The sequence below is a fragment of the Euprymna scolopes genome, chromosome 9, assembly GCF_053919585.1.
Source record: "Euprymna scolopes isolate OS-2025 chromosome 9, ASM5391958v1, whole genome shotgun sequence".
Lineage (NCBI taxonomy): Eukaryota > Metazoa > Mollusca > Cephalopoda > Sepiida > Sepiolidae > Euprymna > Euprymna scolopes.
In genome coordinates this window covers 23,062,183-23,082,182 of record NC_136490.1, presented here as the reverse complement: position 1 = coordinate 23,082,182, position 20,000 = coordinate 23,062,183, and the positions used below count along the sequence as shown (strand labels likewise).

The following is a 20,000-nucleotide window of genomic DNA, read 5'->3' as shown; positions in this document are numbered from 1 at the left end:
TCCACGGACAAATGGTTCGAGGAAAGAGAATTTGTTTATAGAATTTTCGTTTAGTTTTAGACACAGATAGAGTGTAAGGAAAATTATTGAGTGTTGTTGAGCTAAATCTGAGCGTCTGAACCTCATTACATTTGAACACAGCTTCTCACCGAATCACTGCAACTTCATGGAAATAAGTATTCACAAGCCCAAAACGCAAGACTAAAAATCATTGCACGCAACTTAAAATTATGCTGTAGATATTCCTTTATTAAACAACTAGCTTAACCGACCAATGTTGCCCGGGATCTATCAAATTCAAATTTGTTTTTTGAATATATATATATATATATATATATATATATATACATATATATATACATATACATGCATATATATATATATACATGCATATATATATATACATGCATATATATATATATACATGCATATATATATATATATATATATATACATGCATATATATATATATATATATACATGCATATATATATATATATACATGCATATATATATATATATATACATGCATATATATATATATACATGCATATATATATATATACATGCATATATATATATATACATGCATATATATATATACATGCATATATATATATACATGCATATATATATATACATGCATATATATATATATATATATATACATGCATATATATATATATATATATATATATATATATATATATATATATATATATATATAGTTTTGGGACGATTAATCCGAATCCGAATCGGGAATCTGAAAACTTGGAAGATTTAGGGTATCGGAATCAGAAAAAAATGATACTTATTTTCCGATGCCAAAACGATTCTTTTAATTGTCTTTTTTTTCAATTTGATTTTGTTAAAACCAAAATCTTCCATTGCTGGTAATAATGATGAAATAATTGATATTTATTGATTTTAAATTACCAGTAAAGCCAAAATCGATAGATCATCCTGCACAACTGTATTTGGACGTTTAAGGAAAATATCTGCACATTTAAGATGTGTTTTTGCGAAAACCAGGGGAAATAACAATCTTTTAGTTAAATAATTGGAGATATATAAAGAATCCGAATGGGTAATTGTATCGGTATTGGGAAAAATATTGGAATCGTCCCATCACTAATATATATATATGTGGGTGTGTGTGTGTGTATGCGTGTGTGTTCGATAACGAAGCCTTCTTTTTATTATATTTAATATCAAAACCCCAAAGCCAATAAAGAACGGTAACTCTTACTAAAAAAATCGCAGACATCCCCCTTAATTTATCTGCTTATTAAAGAATGTCTCCATTTTAACAAAGTGCAAGATCCGATTAAATATTATAACATAAATTGTTGCGAGTACGTTAGCTAATATTTAATAACATGGTATACCAATAACACGTGAAAATTGTGATAGCTAGGATTATTTTTTATTTGCAAGATTTAATGATATTTGACTCCTTGTTTTAATACGTTAGATTTTACCCGTACTCCTTTTTTAATATATTAGATTTTACGCGTTATAAAATGGATTTATTTTGAATAACCCGACACAATCATGCATTGGATAAATGACGAATATACGATGCGTCTTTCGTACCAATCTAAAAGGACTGTTTTTTTTTTTTACTAAACTAGTGGGGTGGGTGTTTGGGGGTGTGAGTGGGGATAAATCAAAACAAACTGGAAAATAAAGAATAAGCGAACGTAATAACTCTATTTAAATATTATAACTTTGTTTTAACATCGGAAAAACATAAGCAAAACAAAAAAAAAACAGCGAACGTGATGCAAAATAAAGAATAAGCGAACGGAAATGAAATAACCCTGTTTTACTGTTTAAACGAAGCGAAGTTAGGTCGTTTTCTTTATATATTTAAACTAATTCAAGAAAGAACGTTTTTTCCGCATGCATGTTTGGATAAATTATCATGAAGGAACGATTTTTTACTACGCCTCTTTGTAGAACGGTGTTCAGTTGAGGATGAGGGAATTAATGTTTTTGGCCAATTTTTCGATATTTATCGTCCGAAGGGTCGTGATTCAAAATGATACCGATATCGTGAAAATGCGTCACCTCTGTCGACATTTTTCCGAGACATAAAAACATACATACATTTATGCATACAATTTAATAGAAAGATGAGATTTATATTATAGATTAATCCATTAAGGATGACATTTATCTGAAAGCGTCTCTTCACACGTCAACTTTAATATATATCTGTTTTAAAAATCTTCTTTGCCATTCACTTTTTCTTTTAATGGCAGTATTTTTATGTTATTTTTTAATTTGTTTGTTTTTTAATGTAATTGATGACGAGACTTATTTTTGTCTAATTTTATTAGAAGTTTATAAATATTTAAAAATGGGTTGCGGCTAATCCTTTGTCATTTTTTCCGGAAAAACATTATCGCCGAAAAAAAAACTGGGAAATAAAACAGCGACACTCGTTTTAAGAAATGTTACTCAAATTGATTTTTTAATCTACTCATTCTAATGAAATTGATTTCAAAAATCAAAATAAAAAATATAAAAGAAATGACATCCTTGGTGTGCTTATATTTCTTAATGTAACCAATGTTTGCACGTTTTGGTTTCGATTTTCAATTTTTTCATTTCGTTATGAACCCAATAGAAATAATCTAATGTTTTTTATATAATAAAATATTCATACTAATTTCCAAAAATAAATAAATAAATAAAATAATTTTAAATTGATTAAGAAATTGAAAAACCATATTTATTCATTAAAAATGTAACAAAAATTATAAAGCAAAATAAAAACGTAGCATGAAATAATAAAAATGAGCATGTATATATATATATATATATATATATATATATATATGTGTGTATATATCCATATATATATAAACCAACACAAGATGCAAATAATACGTAAAATAGTGCAAAACTATTTATTTTATTACAAACGAAACAAAAAATTGAATAGCAGAATGGGATTTTAGCATAAAATAACAAAAATAATATGTAAAAAAAAAAACAAGATGCAAAAATATGCAAAATTGTGCAAAATAAGACACAAAACAAAGAATCACATGCATAAACAAAACAATTGCATTCAAAATAATTTAATTTTGCAAAAAAATAAATAAAATAATAAATAAATAAATAAACCCTGTATAATGATAAACATGCAATAAAATAAAATGTCGCAAGGAACAAAAATGCAAACTGAACCAAAAGCAAAATATAAGAGCTCTTCAGTTATGAAGTCAAATAAGCAACTTTGCACGGGATGTACGAACATGGTGCATAGCCTAACCAGAAATAAAACCACTGAATCCCACAACGAAATTAAAGTCTCTTTTTGTTCCCTTTGAGTAAACAGCGGACGAGAATATTTCTTTGTTATTTTCATGTGTTCTTTATAATAAATTTGATTTTACGCTTTTTATCAAAATAAAATTAAAATTTTAGGGATCTAAAAACAAAGCGCACTGAAATTCACTTAAGGAGATTAAACGTGGCATACAATACGTGTACTTTATTTTGCCAACCCGCATGTAATGCAATTTATGATTGCTATACGAACCGTTACTAGGAAGGAAACATTTTTTGTTTGTTCGTAACTCTGTAGCCGAATGTACTCGATTCAGTGGTATTTATTTCCAACCAACCAGAGCAAGGTATGCCACAAGGCCGTAAGTTGTGGTGCAGACGACACATAATGTACCAGAAGTGTGCGCATTATGACTCAATATTAATAGCCTAGCGGCCGCATCGCCATTTCCCAATAGGATCGCTCCAGACGATAGGCAATACAGCAATGACAACAACATATATCACATATTCTCGAAATCATAACCTAATCGTCATACTCTTTTTCGCTTATTTATTTATTTATTTCTGACATTTGCGGGTTTTTTTAATACTTCTCCAGAATAGAGGGCCGTGCTATTATTTTTACATATAAATTCTCAATTAATTTTTTTATGGGAAAGTACAGACTAGTTAAAAGGTCCACCCTCTTCATATATGGAATGGGTTTCTAAATAACAGGGTTAATATTTCAAATATGTCTGTATCTGCACGAGTGCCGTTTTTTTTCTGATTTTCAATTTAATGTATTTACAAACCCCGTTTTTGCGCCTTTAATATGTATATATATATCTTGTACGGTACACATATAACCTATTGCCATTTCCGGTTAAATAATACAATGATGGAATAGAACATTTTTTATATATATATATATATATATATATATATATATATTCCTGACATTCTACTGGATGGGTCTGCTTTTGAGGAAAAATTGACTGTGAAACTTCTTGGTCTTCCGTTCTCATCGATTTTTTTTGATTTTTTTGGAGAACATGTATTAGATCCATTGCTCTTCTTGTTTGTCGTTAAAGTAAGTCCCTACATCGTTCTAACTAATTTCTTATACCTGAAGTTATTCGCTATCTCTAATAATCTAGTATCAGACAATCTATGGAAGATTGTTATCATATTGGGCTGGTGAATCTTTCTCTCTTTTGGGGTTTTATCTATTATTGTGGAAATCGCTGTTATTATGGAAATCCCTGTACACATTAATATATATATATATGTATATATATATATATATATATATATATATATATACATATATATGTGTGTGTGTGTGTGTGTGTCAATAATGTATCTATAATGTGTGTATATATATATATATATATATATATATATATATATATATGTATATAATGAAAAATATTTGAAAATAACAAGCCCGAAAGGTTAAACATCTCAGAATATATTACGTTGCAGACAAGACAATGCCATGATTATCATAGATTATACGATAGTGTCGCTCTTGTACCTGGCGATTTTATCTTTAGATATGCATAAAGATAAGCGGCTATAGAGTTAAGACAAGAAACGTTAAAACGAGACCGGAGTTTAGTTTTTAAAATTCTCTCCCTTCTTTTTTCCTCCATTAAAAATAAATAAGGTTTGTGTCTCGACGGGGGAAAAATGGTAATAGTGAGGAAAAAATCGTTTCTCCAGCGAAGCATGATTTTTGCCCAAAAATGTCTTCTCCGAAAAAAATTTGATTATTGGAACATCGTGCCAAAAAGAAAGGAGGAAAAAAAAATAATAATGGCGGAATCGAAGTCGAATACGCTGGCAATACGAAGGAGTGGGAATTCTAGAAAGCTTATCCATATAGCCGAAGGTGGTAAATTTGCCTTGTAAAAACAAAATTGCAACGCTTTCCATTTATCTATTATGTCCTTCGTTATTTCATCGGTTTGGGCATTCGCAGAATATCCGCGATAGATTTTCTAAACTTTTAGCTTTTTATTATAGCCGTCGACAGCCTCCTCGTCATTTTTGTTGAAGGACGCGAGTTTTCTATACCGTTGTCTATCATGTAACTTGTTTTTTTCCTCTACCCAACGATTTTCCCATCACTTTATTTCACTCTCTCATTTATGCGTCGTTTCCTTTCTCTCTCTCTCCCTCTTATATACACACACACGTACACACATTATATATATATATACACATATATATATACACACACAAAAATATCTTTCTCTCTCTCTCTCTTATATATATATATATATATATATATATATATATATATATATATATATATATATATATATATATATATTATCCAGAGTCTCAAAATAAAGACTAAACGTTGATGAACACATAACTCGGTTTGTTCCTTTTTATTTCTTTCTTTCTCTCTCTCTCTCTATATATATATATATATATATATATATATATAATTTGTTTTTTTCATATTTACCTACAATTTTGCTTATCTATTTTTCAATATTTACTTCTACAGTACTTGGTACATAAGTAGAGCAAGGTAATAAGTTTTAAAATATATATGTCGATGAAGCTGCACAGAATTTTCTGATGTCAATCTTGCAACGCGTTTTACATGCAATCGCTTGACGCATCCTCACGCTGATGAAATTTTACACGTTTCATCAGTGTGAGGATGCGTCAAGCGATTGCATGTAAAACGCGTTGCAAGATTGACATCAGAAAATTCTGTGCAACTTCATCGACATATATATATATATATATACACACACATATATATATATTTATATACATATATATATATATGATTACCACTATTATTATTATATTATTATCATTACTATTATTATTATTTTATTTGTAAGTTGGGAGGATGCAAATATAGAATTAATAGACAAAAACGTCCATTTTATTTAATGAAATATGGTGCCATATATAGCTTATAAATTACACACACACATACATCTATCTATATATATATATATATATATATATATATATATATATATATATATATATTTGTAGTATAAAATGAAGGCATTGGAATATTATCGAATAGGGTAACCATTTTCATCAAATAATGCTTTTTTTTCTCACTGAAACTGTCAGTGGAATCCATCCAAATCACTAAAGACTTTGTAACAAGTATTTTTCTTATCACTTCCATGAATTCCACGAGCGTTTGCTCTAGAAAAGAATGTTAACGGTTTTCTTGACGGTTATATTAAAGTCAATTTAAGATTATGTGTCACGTGTTTAGCGCGTAAATCTGAATTTGAATAGGAGCAAGTATGTTTTATTAAATGAAAAATGAAATTCATTTTTATTTCATTTTCTCTGAAACGTTTTTTTTTCTTTTTAATATTTATATATGTGCATTTGTTTGTTCCGAGAATTTCATTGGCAATTGAGTAGATATTAAATATATGCCGGAACCTCTGCGCAGAACGAGCACAAATGAACGTAGTATTGACAACTCCTTCCTTACTTCTTCTTTCGTTGCTCATAAGTAAGTTCCTTGCAACCGCCTGATAACTAGAGTGACCGAGTGTGAAATGCACGCGCGCCTTCCACCACTCTGCTTCCAACAACGCCTAAAGCGACGAACACATCAGTTGTTGAAAATCTACCATTTTTACAGAATACGAAGTTAACTCAATTTAGCACTTACTCAGGGCTGACAATGGTCTTGCGCTCTCTGTAAAGCAGGAAGCAGAGGACGTTTTTCACGGCCGTATAAACCGAATAGAAGGGCGTATCTCATAGACGGAACGCCTTTTACAGACTACTCAATACCTGTATGCAATCCTTTGTCGGTTGATCTGTCGCTGGGTAAAATCTGTCACACCTATGTTTATAATTCGACTTTCCAATGTGCATATAGAACGGACGTAACTTAGTAAAATAAGTGGCGATTGCTGTCAGTTGTTCTTTCACGCTGGCTTGGTCTGTCTTTCGCACGAGTAAACATAACATTTAGATCCACACACGCAACTTTATATTAAACACTTCTCGTATGTTTCTCGGTCCGTCACGCTTACGTGTAAATCTAACTTTCCGCTCACGCAATACTTTTATTTTACCAGGCAGGCTCGAAAGCCACTCGAGGATGAAAGACATCACATGATGCAAAACCGTGATGATCGATATCTGAGGACTGGAATTGAGTAGAAATTATTTTAAAGGACGACTCAATGAGAACCTATTTACATTGTACTTGAAAACGCTCATATGATAGTCAGCTGGGAAGCTACCAAGCGGTATTGTGTTCCACAGACGTGTAATACTGTGAAAAAAGGTATTGCTAATAGACACTATTTAGTCTGAGACACAGAAAGAGTAAGAGAAATTGCTAACAGTGCTTGAAAATAGCCGAGTGTTTATCCCGACTGTTTTACAGAACGGGGAGACCACAAAGTGAAGCTCAGTCGAGTATTTGCCATGATAATAAAGATAATGCAGAGACTCACAGCGTCCTTTGCGTGAGAAAGAGGTAGCAGGGTGGAGAAAGGAAGGTCGCCTACTAGATTTTGAAGTAGGTTTTGTAACTTGTCAATGCAGGAGAGGTTGCTATGTGCATCTCTTACTCCCCCCCCCCTCAAAATGTTTCAACAGTAGTTCATCTTTAGATGAATTTGTCGTTTTTTATTTTGTTTTTGTTTTTTTTTGTTTTTTGTTTTTTTACAATGGGGTTACTACATATCAAGGCCCGGAGGCCACTCGAGTTTAAGGGTAAATGTTTGAATTGTAATCATTAAAGCAATAGTGTAGTAATCGGTTGTAGCGGAATATTGATATAATCAGATTACTTACCAAGACGGTTAAATGAGAAGTTGTTTATGTTGGACTTGAAGAGAACAATATTGCAGTCAACAGGAAGTAAGGGATTGCGTCGAGTGAAAAACTTCCTGGAGCAATAGAATGATCTAACCATTTGATCAGGAAATCTTAGCAACAGATTCGGTGGTCTGTCATGTTAAAGGTTCATATATCGCATTTATATAAGCAAATCAGCCCGTTCGTCTCTCACTAATCACGCTTTAGTTTGGAGTCATATTCATCACAATTCGCGTAAATTGAGTGGGTGCATCTATACGAAGTGCGTTCTTTTTAAATAACATTAGTTCGTCCTTGGGGTGGTCGTTCATTGACTAGCGACATCTACCATGAGAGCTGTGTCGGTTTTGGAGCCAATCGGACGAGGGTCGACAATGGGTAATTTCAGTGTTTTTGTATTCAAAGACGCGGGAAGCGAATGTGTAGAAATTGATTTTGTTTATAAACAGATGCGGACAGACGGTCTACTTTATCGAAGTGCGCACGCGTTGGGATAGATTCATGGTAAAGGGAACGGGGTAACAGGTTGATGAAGAAAGAGAGCAAGTTTATTTGCTTGTTTCCGCCCAAACTTCCGATCTGTCAAATAATGTTTTTCTTGCCAAATACTCATGGCAGACAGATTTCGAACAGGGGTTCTTCCACATAAGAATTAATAATATTAAAACAGAAATATTCCCTATGTTTAGCATGAAGAAAGAGTGATCGAGAGAGATAGAGAGAAACGTGTGTGTATATAAGAGGTAAAAGAAGCATCCAACACACACTCAACTCAATCTCATTATGAATATATTTCAACCCACTCCGAGTCTGACTAAAGGGCACAATAAGTCAGGTCTGCAACTGACTTTAAAAGCTAAACACTTGCTACAAACCTAACTTATAAATATGTATACATATATACACATATATAAACGTATACATATGTACATACTCGTATACACACACATATATAGGTATGCATATATATACGTATATATATATATATACACACATATATATTTATATCAACATATATACATATACATACAAATATATATACATATGCACACAGATATATATATATATATATATATACATATGAAAACAAATATATATGCATGAATATATATAAACATATACACACATATATATATATATACATATACACATATAAACAGATATATATACACATATAAACAGATATATATATATACACACATATAAACATATATATATACACACATATAAACATATATATATGCACACACATATAAACATATATATATACACACATATAAACATATATATATGCACACACATATAAACATATATATATATATGTGCACATATAATCAGATATATCTATACACATATAAACAGATATATCTATATGTAAATATATATATATATATATATATATATATATATATACTTAAACACATGCATATATACACTACACATATACATGATGATTGCAACGTCTTGTTAGCCGAGTGCCACTCCGTCAGACATTTAAAATCTATGAGCCCAAATGTCTGAGGGAGTATCTATACAAATATGATGTTAAAGAGTCTTAGCTTTGTACGACAGCTAAGTCTCTCCCTCGGTTCAAAATGTTGAGATCCAGCAACAAGCAAGAGCAAGATAGCCAGCAACATATACACATACATATATACGCACACATACATACACACCTATATATAGACATATAGATATATACACATACATATATATATACTCATACATATATATATACGCACACACACGCATATACGCACACACACACGCATATACGCACACACACACGCATATATATATATATATATATATATATATATATACACACGGTCGAAAATGACGTTATACATTTTTCATTACTTATCTACTCTTACTTTGTCAAATAGTCAATGGAAAATTCCAACACTTCTAGCGTTTTCTCATATTTGGTCTGATATCGCTTGGCGAACAGTTCTATTCTTATACATATTTTGAACAACTTATATTAAGATATCTCTTATGAAGACGATGTTCTCTGCGAAAATATGCTGACGTCATTTTTCCCGTTGACTAAATTCTGTTGCCTGTGAATTTAAAGCATTTTCTGTACATTTGCACAAGTTAAGGTTTTCTACTTACCAATAGGCGGACTGTAATTCGAACCCTCCACGCCAGCGCCACCCGGCGAAGCCAATGAACCAGCTAAGGGCATTTCTTGTTTAATTGGCTGATAGTCTTTTGGTATTTCGTTTGCTGAGGAATTGGGTACGTAATTGTTGAAAGCGTGTTGGTACACCGAATAATTCTGTCCGTTCGTGTTCGCATTGGGATCGATGCGTGATACCTTGGGTGGAATCACGGTTTGTTCTGTGGGATAAATCATCTGCAAAAAAAAAACGGATGAAAACATAAAAAGCAAACGTTAGACTAAATAAGTAAAAAAACAATACACTAAATTATATATATATATATATATATATATATATATATATATATATATATATATATATATGCATGCGTGAGAGAAAACCAATACGTGTTCTGCGCGAAACAATTGTCAAGAGTTATATTTACATGTTTTCATTTGTCAAGTAAAAATATGAATAAAGACTTATTTAAAATACCATTGTTTATTTATGGATGCACTGTTGTAAAATTTTAAATCATCGATCTTATATATATATATATATATATATATATACTTGTATATATAATATATGTATATATATATATATACTTATATACACGCACATACATACATACATCTACTTATATACACGCATATGCAAGCATACATACATTCGTCCGTTTATTCTCAAGAGATAATAGGTACTTCCTATAAGGGTTGCTGCGCATGTAATTGGGAGACGAAGTTGTGCACTTCCAAACCACAACTCTCTTTAATCTGCTTGGGTTCAGTTGCAGTGAGATGTACAAGACAAATTAAACAATGCTGAGATAAACGGATAGCATACAGAGCACCTGGAATTCCCATATGGTCACCTTTTTTAGTACTGACAAGGTTCAACGTTGCATAACGTCGGTGATCTGACCGCTGTGTCAACGTGATTATACCATAATACATATACACATATATACATACATATATATATATGCATATACGTGTGTAAAAGTTTTACTTCTGAGGAGTTACAAAACCGGAAGTTGTTAAGATATATATAACCGCGAAATAGCGTGTTATTTATATAACAAAGAAAATAAGAACCGGATGTGGAATAAAGTTAAATTCAACCATTAATACAGACTTGTAATATTTAACCGGTTTTGCTGTTGGCCATACAGCAGAGATGTTCGCTTGCTTCGTTCGTTAACTCGAAAAAGATCTCCTGGGCATTCGGTTAAAAGCTTTTAATAAGCTATCAGCCGGAGAGTATCGAGCAAATTAATCTGGCTGAGCAAAAGTCATAAAAAACGAAAATGACCACCAGGGGAAACAACATTGTTATTAGCGCTAACATCGTCAGTAAAATCATTTATTGGAAATAGATGGGAATTACATTGATGGGAAGTGTTTTGTCTCATTTTCTTAGGTAGATGAGAACAATAGTCCGAACAATTCCAACCTAACTGAACTTAAATTATAGAGGTTATCTAATGAGGCTTGATTTTTTTTTAAATCATCAGTTTATCACTGACATTAATAAACAATGAATTAGAGATGTAATAGTCCCAATATATATATAAGTTCCGATGCAAAAATGTTGTACAAAAATTAAAAAAAAAAAAACTATTCATTTTTAGTGTATCTGTATCTATCAATATATGTATCTATGTGTAACAGTGTTCAATGGTTATACAGAGCTTATCTAGTAGGAAAATATTGTCAATCTATATAAATGTCTGTATGTGTGTGTGTGTGTGTGTGTGTGTGTGTGTGTGTGTGTGTGTGTGTAAGCTGGTTAGTATCTATAACACACATACACACACATATTGTGTGTGTGATATTAACTACCTTGTTCTTTTCTTCGTTTGAGAAAAACATTTTATTTACAAGCTAGTTTAAAAAGAGCAAATAAAGAAGTATTTATGAATACAAATTAAAAAATGTACATTTTATAATTGCTTCGATAGATAGACTCGTGATTTACAAGATAAGAAAATGTCGGTTTCAAATCACTTCAATAAACTGGTCACGTGTTTCGTTTGAATTCTTTCACCGTCTCATATATATATGTATACTAGTTTTAATTGCAGGATGTAGGAAAATTATATATATATATATATATATATATATATATATATATATATATATATATAGTTTTCGTAGGATTTAGAGATGAGGAATTAAAATTTAGGGTTGCACAAAGTTGTACAGAAGAAACACAGATCTAATTTTTTTTTTCAGTTATGAGAAGCTGAACAACATACGTATATCGCTTTGTTTTATCTATCCTTCCCCCTAGTCTCCGCTATATATATATATATATATATATATATATATATATATATATATATATGTATATGTATATGTATATGTATATATTAATCAGTTCTACAATAGTATTGAGCACTTTTTTCCAGGTATTCACTACTTACCATATAATTACTAATTATTTATATTTATTATCAAACTCTGTATGAATATTTTTTAGATTCGAGCTAAATGAAATTTAGTATAGACAAGTACTTTCCTACACCCCCCCCCCAAAAAAAAACTATATTTATGCAATTCTGTGATATGGGAATAAAGGTTAATATGAATGAAAACGAAAGTACATGCTAGGAATCACCTCGCGGATATTTTTCACCAAAGTAAGGTGTTGTGTTGGCGATGACATTAGATGATGAGGCGAATTATTTGAGAAAAGGGTGGAGTCGATTACATAGGGCACCGCAGAGGCAAAAAGGGAAGCTGATTGAATAATACAAAAACACAACTGATTCAATGAACGAATGAATGAACGGGAATAAATGAAAGAAATTTGAGGCGTGCGCTTAAAAACAACGTCAAAAGCAAATGAAATTAACTTGATAAACGTAAACAAAAAAATAAGTAAAGCCAGCCAGCTAGACCCAGTCCCGGATTAAAAGTGACTGTGCAACCTGGACCTCCACCAGCCGCTGGAAGACTCTCTTTTGATTTTCAATTTTGAGTCTTATCTGGATAACGCAACTGAGGGTATGGTGTTGAAGGGTTTTGTAACCAAGAGAATGGGAGATCAATATATATTCACGAGAGTGAAATGAGGAACGGGGAGAGAGATCAGTCGAGTTTGAATTCTGATCGAAGTGGGAGGAGTAGTTCAAGGTTGGGGAGGAAGGTCGAAGAAGCGGGGATTATTTGAGCAAGCACGTTCCTTCCCATGTTGAGTGTTATTGTGATTGTACGACTTTGGTAGATATTCTATATACGAATTCGCCCATGTGGACATGAAGAAAGAGATAAATAGAGAAAGGAAAGGAATAGAAAGAAATATAGAAAGAAAGAGATATATAGAAACAAAGATATATATATATATATATATATATAAAGAGAGAGAGAGAGAGAGAGAGAGGCAGCGAGAGAGACAGACAGATATATATATATATATATATATATATATATATATATATATATATATATATATATATATATAGTAGAGAGAGCAGTAGAACGGATCATAAAGAAAAATTGAAAGCTAAGAAACATTCAACGAAAAAAATGGAGGAGGGATGTGAAAAATTGCAAAAGAAGAATACAAACAGAGTTAGTGAAAAAAAGAAAAAAACAGAAAGAACGAAGGAAAGAAAGAAAGAAAGACAAACTGAATGAATAAAAAAGAAGGAAACGCAGCACAGAAAAATAAAAGAGGATTACAAACAAAAAATTAAAATGGACGACCAGATTGAAGAAAATTATGTAGAAATTGCTAAAAAAAAAAAAAAAAAGCGAATGAAAGAGGTGCAATAAAAAAAAAGAACAAGTATGAAAGAAAAAAAAAGATTTAAAAAAATAGGTAATGCGACTAAACGAAGGAAGAGGGAAATAAAGCAAGAAAACTAAAAAGAAACGAAGCACCAAATAAAGAAACTAAAGAAATGACGTAGAGAAGATATTGCGCAGAAAGGAAATGATTTAAGAAAAAAAAAAAAAGAAAAGAAAATTTTGGGGAAGTGAATCAAGAGAAGATAAATAGGTAACAATAAAGGGAGACAACAAGTTTTCTACTAAAATGAAAACAAAAATAAGATAACCAAACAACAATGTGCATAGGGCAAGCAAGTGTTATCATAAAATGAAAAAAAAAGAAGCTAAAATAATTATATTAGAATCGAGATGAAAAACGCAAACAAAAAACAACGGAAAACCTACGTGAATCGATAAAAGAGAATAAAAACAAGAAACAAAGGTCGGCAGGCTATTATCTAATCAAAAAAGTGGCTCCTTTCGTCTCGAAAATGTCGACGCGATGGGGGGAGCCGTGGTCCATCGAAGGTGGAGCAACTTTCTCTCTGAAGCATTGTACTCGTGGTTGATATATTTATTTAATTTGATGAGGTTTCGACATCGACCAGTAGAACAAAAGATACAACGGAATATTACGTTCAATTAGGGGGGAATCAAAATCGTTTCGTATTCCCTTTGTGCAAATGTGCCAGTCGGTATCCGGTTTGGGTAAATGGTTGGTGTACGTCGCTCTGAATTCTTGTCTGTGTATGTTTTGAAATTATCTATTACAAGAAAAGTATTAGATTAATTCGATCGGCCATCGGTATCTGCGGTTTTAAACAAACAGTGGAAATAAAAATCACTGAGTTAAAGAATACCGGGTGTAGATGATCTTCGGGCACTAGTCCAAAAGAACTCATTCCTAATATCCATTTTCGGCTAAAGAACGATTAGAGTCTGTATTTGTTTACTTAATGGGTAGAATCATCAGTCTCTTGTTGAAACCGCAATGGTAAAAGGTAAGACGAAGAAAGTTATAGTTATTTGCTATTAAAAATTAAGCAAGTACAAAATATACAAAACATATATGTATATATATTACAATAATAAGTACTAAATACCTTCGGACACTAGCGTTTCATCCTTTCGGAAAACATCATTGCAGGGTGACACGATTAGGACACGTCGGAAGATCCGAAACCGGCCACGAAGCCATCTCTAACCCCATTATATATATATATATATATATATATATATATATATATATATATATATATATATATATATATATATATATATATATTATTATATATATATATATTATTAATGATAATATATATATATATGTATATCTCGAACGGCGAGCGGTAAAGAAATATATAGTTTTACAATATTATTTATTCATTGGTTGTACTTCTGGAACTCTAATTTAAAATACTCCGACGTACGATCGTTTCAGAGACTATTTGAACATATCATTTTCTTTTTATTTGTGTATGCATATAAAAAATCGTCAAACATTCAGCGATATTTACCAAGGTTACAATAAGAGAGGTTTAAAAATGCATCAATATCTTATATTTGAATACGGTTTACAGATTTATACAGAAATTACGTACATATAGATATCACATTTATATATTACATGATAGAAATATGTATTTACCATATCTGCATCAGTTCACTCAAACACTATTGTATATATAATAAGAAAAACATTAATAATAGTCATAATTTAGTATTTGTGTATATATATATATATATATATATATATATATATATAGAGAGAGAGAGAGAGAGAGAGAGAGAGAGAGAGAGAGAGAGAGAGAGAGAGAGATACGTGTCTATATACATTAAAACTATGTTTGGGTCTAATTTGGTATAAAAATAACTAAAGGTCTCATCAGGTGATTATATATATATATATATATATATATATATATATATATATATATATACGTAGTTTTTTTTGTTGTTGATTTTTTTATAACGATATTGCGGTTAGCGTCTTCACCCTGAAGATCGGATGTATCTTTTAGAAATTGCCCATTTTTTTTTATTTGGGACGTAAACAAATAATATTTTTATTTATTTATTTTTAAAACCGTAATCTACGTACATGCAGGTTTCGGGGCCTACCCCTCTTCACCATATATGTATGTGGGGGGGTATATATGATGGCAGGTGTATGTTAATCTGTAATTATTTCTACAAAGATATTAAATATGTTTACATATATATATATATATATATATATGTATATATATATATATATATATGCTTGAAAGTGTTTATATATGTGTGTTTATATATATATACATATACACATAAAAGTATGAGTATATGTGTGTGTGTGTGTGTGTGTGTGTGTGTGTGTGTGTGTGTGTGTGTGTGTGTGTGTGTGTTTAGCTTCCCTGTCGAATAATAATTTTTTTGTAAATTTTCAAATTTACTGAATTTAATTCCAAATTTTCATTCATAATATTGGTGTATCAACGATACGGAGCCTTTTTAACTGATCTGGATTGTCTGATACTTATATTTATATGAACTTTAATTTTAAAGTAGTTACCAGTTGTAGTCTGAAAGTAGTCAAACTTTTCATTAATACCTGTCATATATATATATATATATATATATATATATATATTATTACTGTTTTATCTGTTTAGTTACACATGTTTCTGTTACCGAATCGTATCAACGATCCAGCATCTTCGTCAGACTTGAACGGGAGTGGTTATTATGATTTCAAAAGACGATATTTGAATAAGAAGAAAAAAAAGGGGGGGGGATCTCAATTTTGATTTGACACCATTTTAATTTTAAGATTTAATAAATAAATAAACATTGAACAGGGGTGAAATTGAGTTTAAAGACTAGCCAGATACGAAACGGATTTGGAGTATAGAGAGAGGGAGAGAGAAAGAGAGAGAGGGAGAGATGGAGAGAGGAAGAGGGATAGGTAGGGAGAGAAAACGAGAGCGGTAAATACTGAATGAAGAAAGGGAAATACAAGTGAAACAGGTGGGTAGTTATCGCTATTGGTCTTTCGGGTTGTTGTCACGGTGTCAAATGGAATTTGACTAGTTAAGGATTTGCGCGGATTGGGGGGGATTGTTCGGAGTAACTAAGATGCGTCCTCTTAAGGTAAGCCAAGTTACATCCAATTTAAGTGAATTGCCTATTTAAATGCATTTGCTGTAAAGGTCTTTAAGACATTAAGCAATTAACATTAAATATAAAATTAAATTATATATATATATATATATATATATATATATATATATATATATATATATATATATATAACTACTTAAGGCTGATAGGAAGGGCAGGGTGGATACTAGAAAGCTGATTGGCTAACTAAAATCTCAATAGAAGATGCGTATATATTAAAAAAAAACGATAAACAACCATAGAATTCGCGCATAAGCCTGAAGAGTCCTAGAGTGGATGAAACGCGAAATATTCAGTGTACCTTAATCGCCATATACATTTTATAACTTACTATATATATATATATATATATATATATATATATATATATATATATATATATATATATATATATATATAACGGCATGATTACAGCATGTTAATCTGTGTTGATTTCTAATAAGATTGATACGAAAACGTATTTACCTGATCAGTTTGTGGGTCTGTTCTGTTTTCTGCATCTGCATGGCCATTTGGTACTGAAGGACAAAATGAAAAACCTTTAAGAAATAAAAAGCATATTGAAATGATAGCCAAAACAATATTCATAAACATATATTTACTTAATAACATGTAGGTGTGCTTGTGTTTTTCTGTGTGTTTGCAACATGAAATGATTTTTTCGATTAATCCTCATATAAACAACTTCTTGGAGTGGAATGGAAATATTTTAACTGGCAAAGAGAATTCGTTTCACGAAAGAAGATAAAGTACCTGGTAATAAATCTATTATTCCTAGTCGGCATTAACTATTTCAATGCGGATATCATTATTCATAGTAAAATATGACGACGAATGAATAAAGCACTGTTTGGTATCCACGGGGCTTCTGGAGACCGCTTGTGAATTTGGTATTTTCGGGATGCATCCTCCTTTGGATGAAGCTCCTTCATCTCGTCGAAGGTTAATGACGCTGACATAGTCTCCGAGTATTAAATATTTCACAGAGGAACCTTGATAATTGCTCCAAAATTGAAAATTAAATCAAACACTATATTATACCACGAAATGGTGACATTTACTACATGTGATTCTACCAGTATTTTTTTTAAATTTTCGATTGTGAACTGGCTATTGCAGACATTTTCTTTCTTTTTAACTCGATAGAGGGGACACTAGCTTTTTTTTTTATTATTAAAAACAAACCTTTAAATATGATAAAAACGTAAAACACTCATCTTCGGCCCACGAACACAGTGTAGTATCTGTTCTGGAGCTACAATTCACCTTTTCCATCCTCGGTCAATGGAGGAGAAATCCTTCATCACTGAGACAATTTTTATTTTTGTTCATATCCAGAGTGTTCCTATTTGCGAGTGATAATTTAGAGAGGTGTTGATGGTAAGACTTTGTTGACATTGTTTTTTGTTTTTTTTTATCATAGAAGTCACCAATTATCAAGGCCCAGAGGCCACTCGATGATAAGTGTTAAGGAGCGTACATCATCCAATGGGACAATATCGTAATAATCGTTGGGAGTGGAAATTTGGTAAATTGGATTACTTAAGGGGATGACTCATCAAGAACTTGTTTACATTGGACTTGAGGACGACCATATTGTAGTCAGTTGGATAGAAGGAAAACGGAACAGAGTCCCACAGGCGTGCACTTCTAAAAACGTAGCTTTTTTCATAGACTTGACGTTTAGGTTTAGGCACAGATAAGGAGTGGGGGAAAGTATTGATAGTGGTTTCAGATAGGCAAGTGTTTTTTGTGAAAGTTTGGCGAGGAGGACAATAGATCGGAGCTCAGGCGAGCACTTGCAATGAAAATAACGAGAAAGCAGATACAGGCTTGCAACGTCTCTTCTGTGGGAAAGAGCTTACAGAAAAGAGAAAATGGCTTCCCTCACTTGGCTACGAAGTCTATTTTGAACTCAATCAAGGCGGAATAATCCTTTCTATCAGTTTCTGCCCAGATGTGGCAGCAGTATTCCATCCTCGGACGTACCTGGCTCTTATATAGGTAGAGAATTGCATCAGTAGCGAGATATCTACTGGAGCGGTAGAAGGATCGAACCATTTTTCCAGCAACCTTGGAAACGGATTTGATGTACGTGTTCCATTTCGGATGAGGAGTAAAAGGCAGACTCAGAAGCTTGTCAAAACATGAGGCCTCCCCAACACAGAGCCATTCATTTCAATTGATGCCAGATAGAGATCAGAGCGTTGATGATGTAAAGAAAGAAGCTTGGTTTTAGATGCATTAAAATTAACCAACTACTTCTTTCCCCATTGTACCACGTGCTCAAGATCAGAGGAGATAGGATCTTTGAAGGCTATACAGTTGTTACAAACAGGGAAGTAGTCACATGGTAACGTGTTTCATGGGAAGGAAATTTTGAGAAGAAAGTTGATCCATGGAAAATCCGCTTGATTTTAGGGGCATAGAAGGAGGAAGGGAAATGATGTTTTTACTCTCCTTCACCCCTTACGTGCATATCGCCACTTGGACGTAGTGGCTACTAAATGAGATGATGACTAGGAAAGATTAACATAATGTTGGTTTACGTTACATTTAAACTCACACATATAAATACAGTCAGGGAAGCAGGTAGCAGGAACAGAATTCCAAACCATCTGTTCAAAATAGGAAACTATTAAAATAGAAAGCTTTCTAACATTTAGGAACCTCAACAGTGAAGGGGTGAGATGTTATTGCTAAGCGGGTTTGTCGGGAATATGTATGACGAAGGGACACAAGTGTAACGAGTTCATCAGAGCAGATTCCATTAAAATATTTTTAAAACAGGTACAGAAATGCAACATTGCGGAGATGGGGC

The 20,000-nt window shown here is 31.8% G+C and overlaps 1 protein-coding gene across 12 annotated transcripts in view; it reads right to left on the bottom strand.

The window, feature by feature from the left end:
• Positions 1-20,000, bottom strand: part of LOC145284464 (uncharacterized) — a 763,119-nt gene that overhangs the window by 112,172 nt on the left and 630,947 nt on the right. For 9 of the 12 annotated variants that reach the window (XM_080133299.1, XM_080133300.1, XM_080133290.1 and 6 more), the window contains 2 exons: positions 17,645-17,718; positions 10,249-10,492 (listed from right to left, as the gene is read on the bottom strand). In XM_080133299.1, the coding sequence (XP_079989425.1) occupies positions 10,249-10,492; positions 17,645-17,718 (318 nt within the window). The remainder of the gene's footprint in view (positions 1-10,248; positions 10,493-17,644; positions 17,719-20,000) is intronic. The other 3 variants (XM_080133301.1, XM_080133292.1, XM_080133295.1) reach the window with 1 other exon arrangement.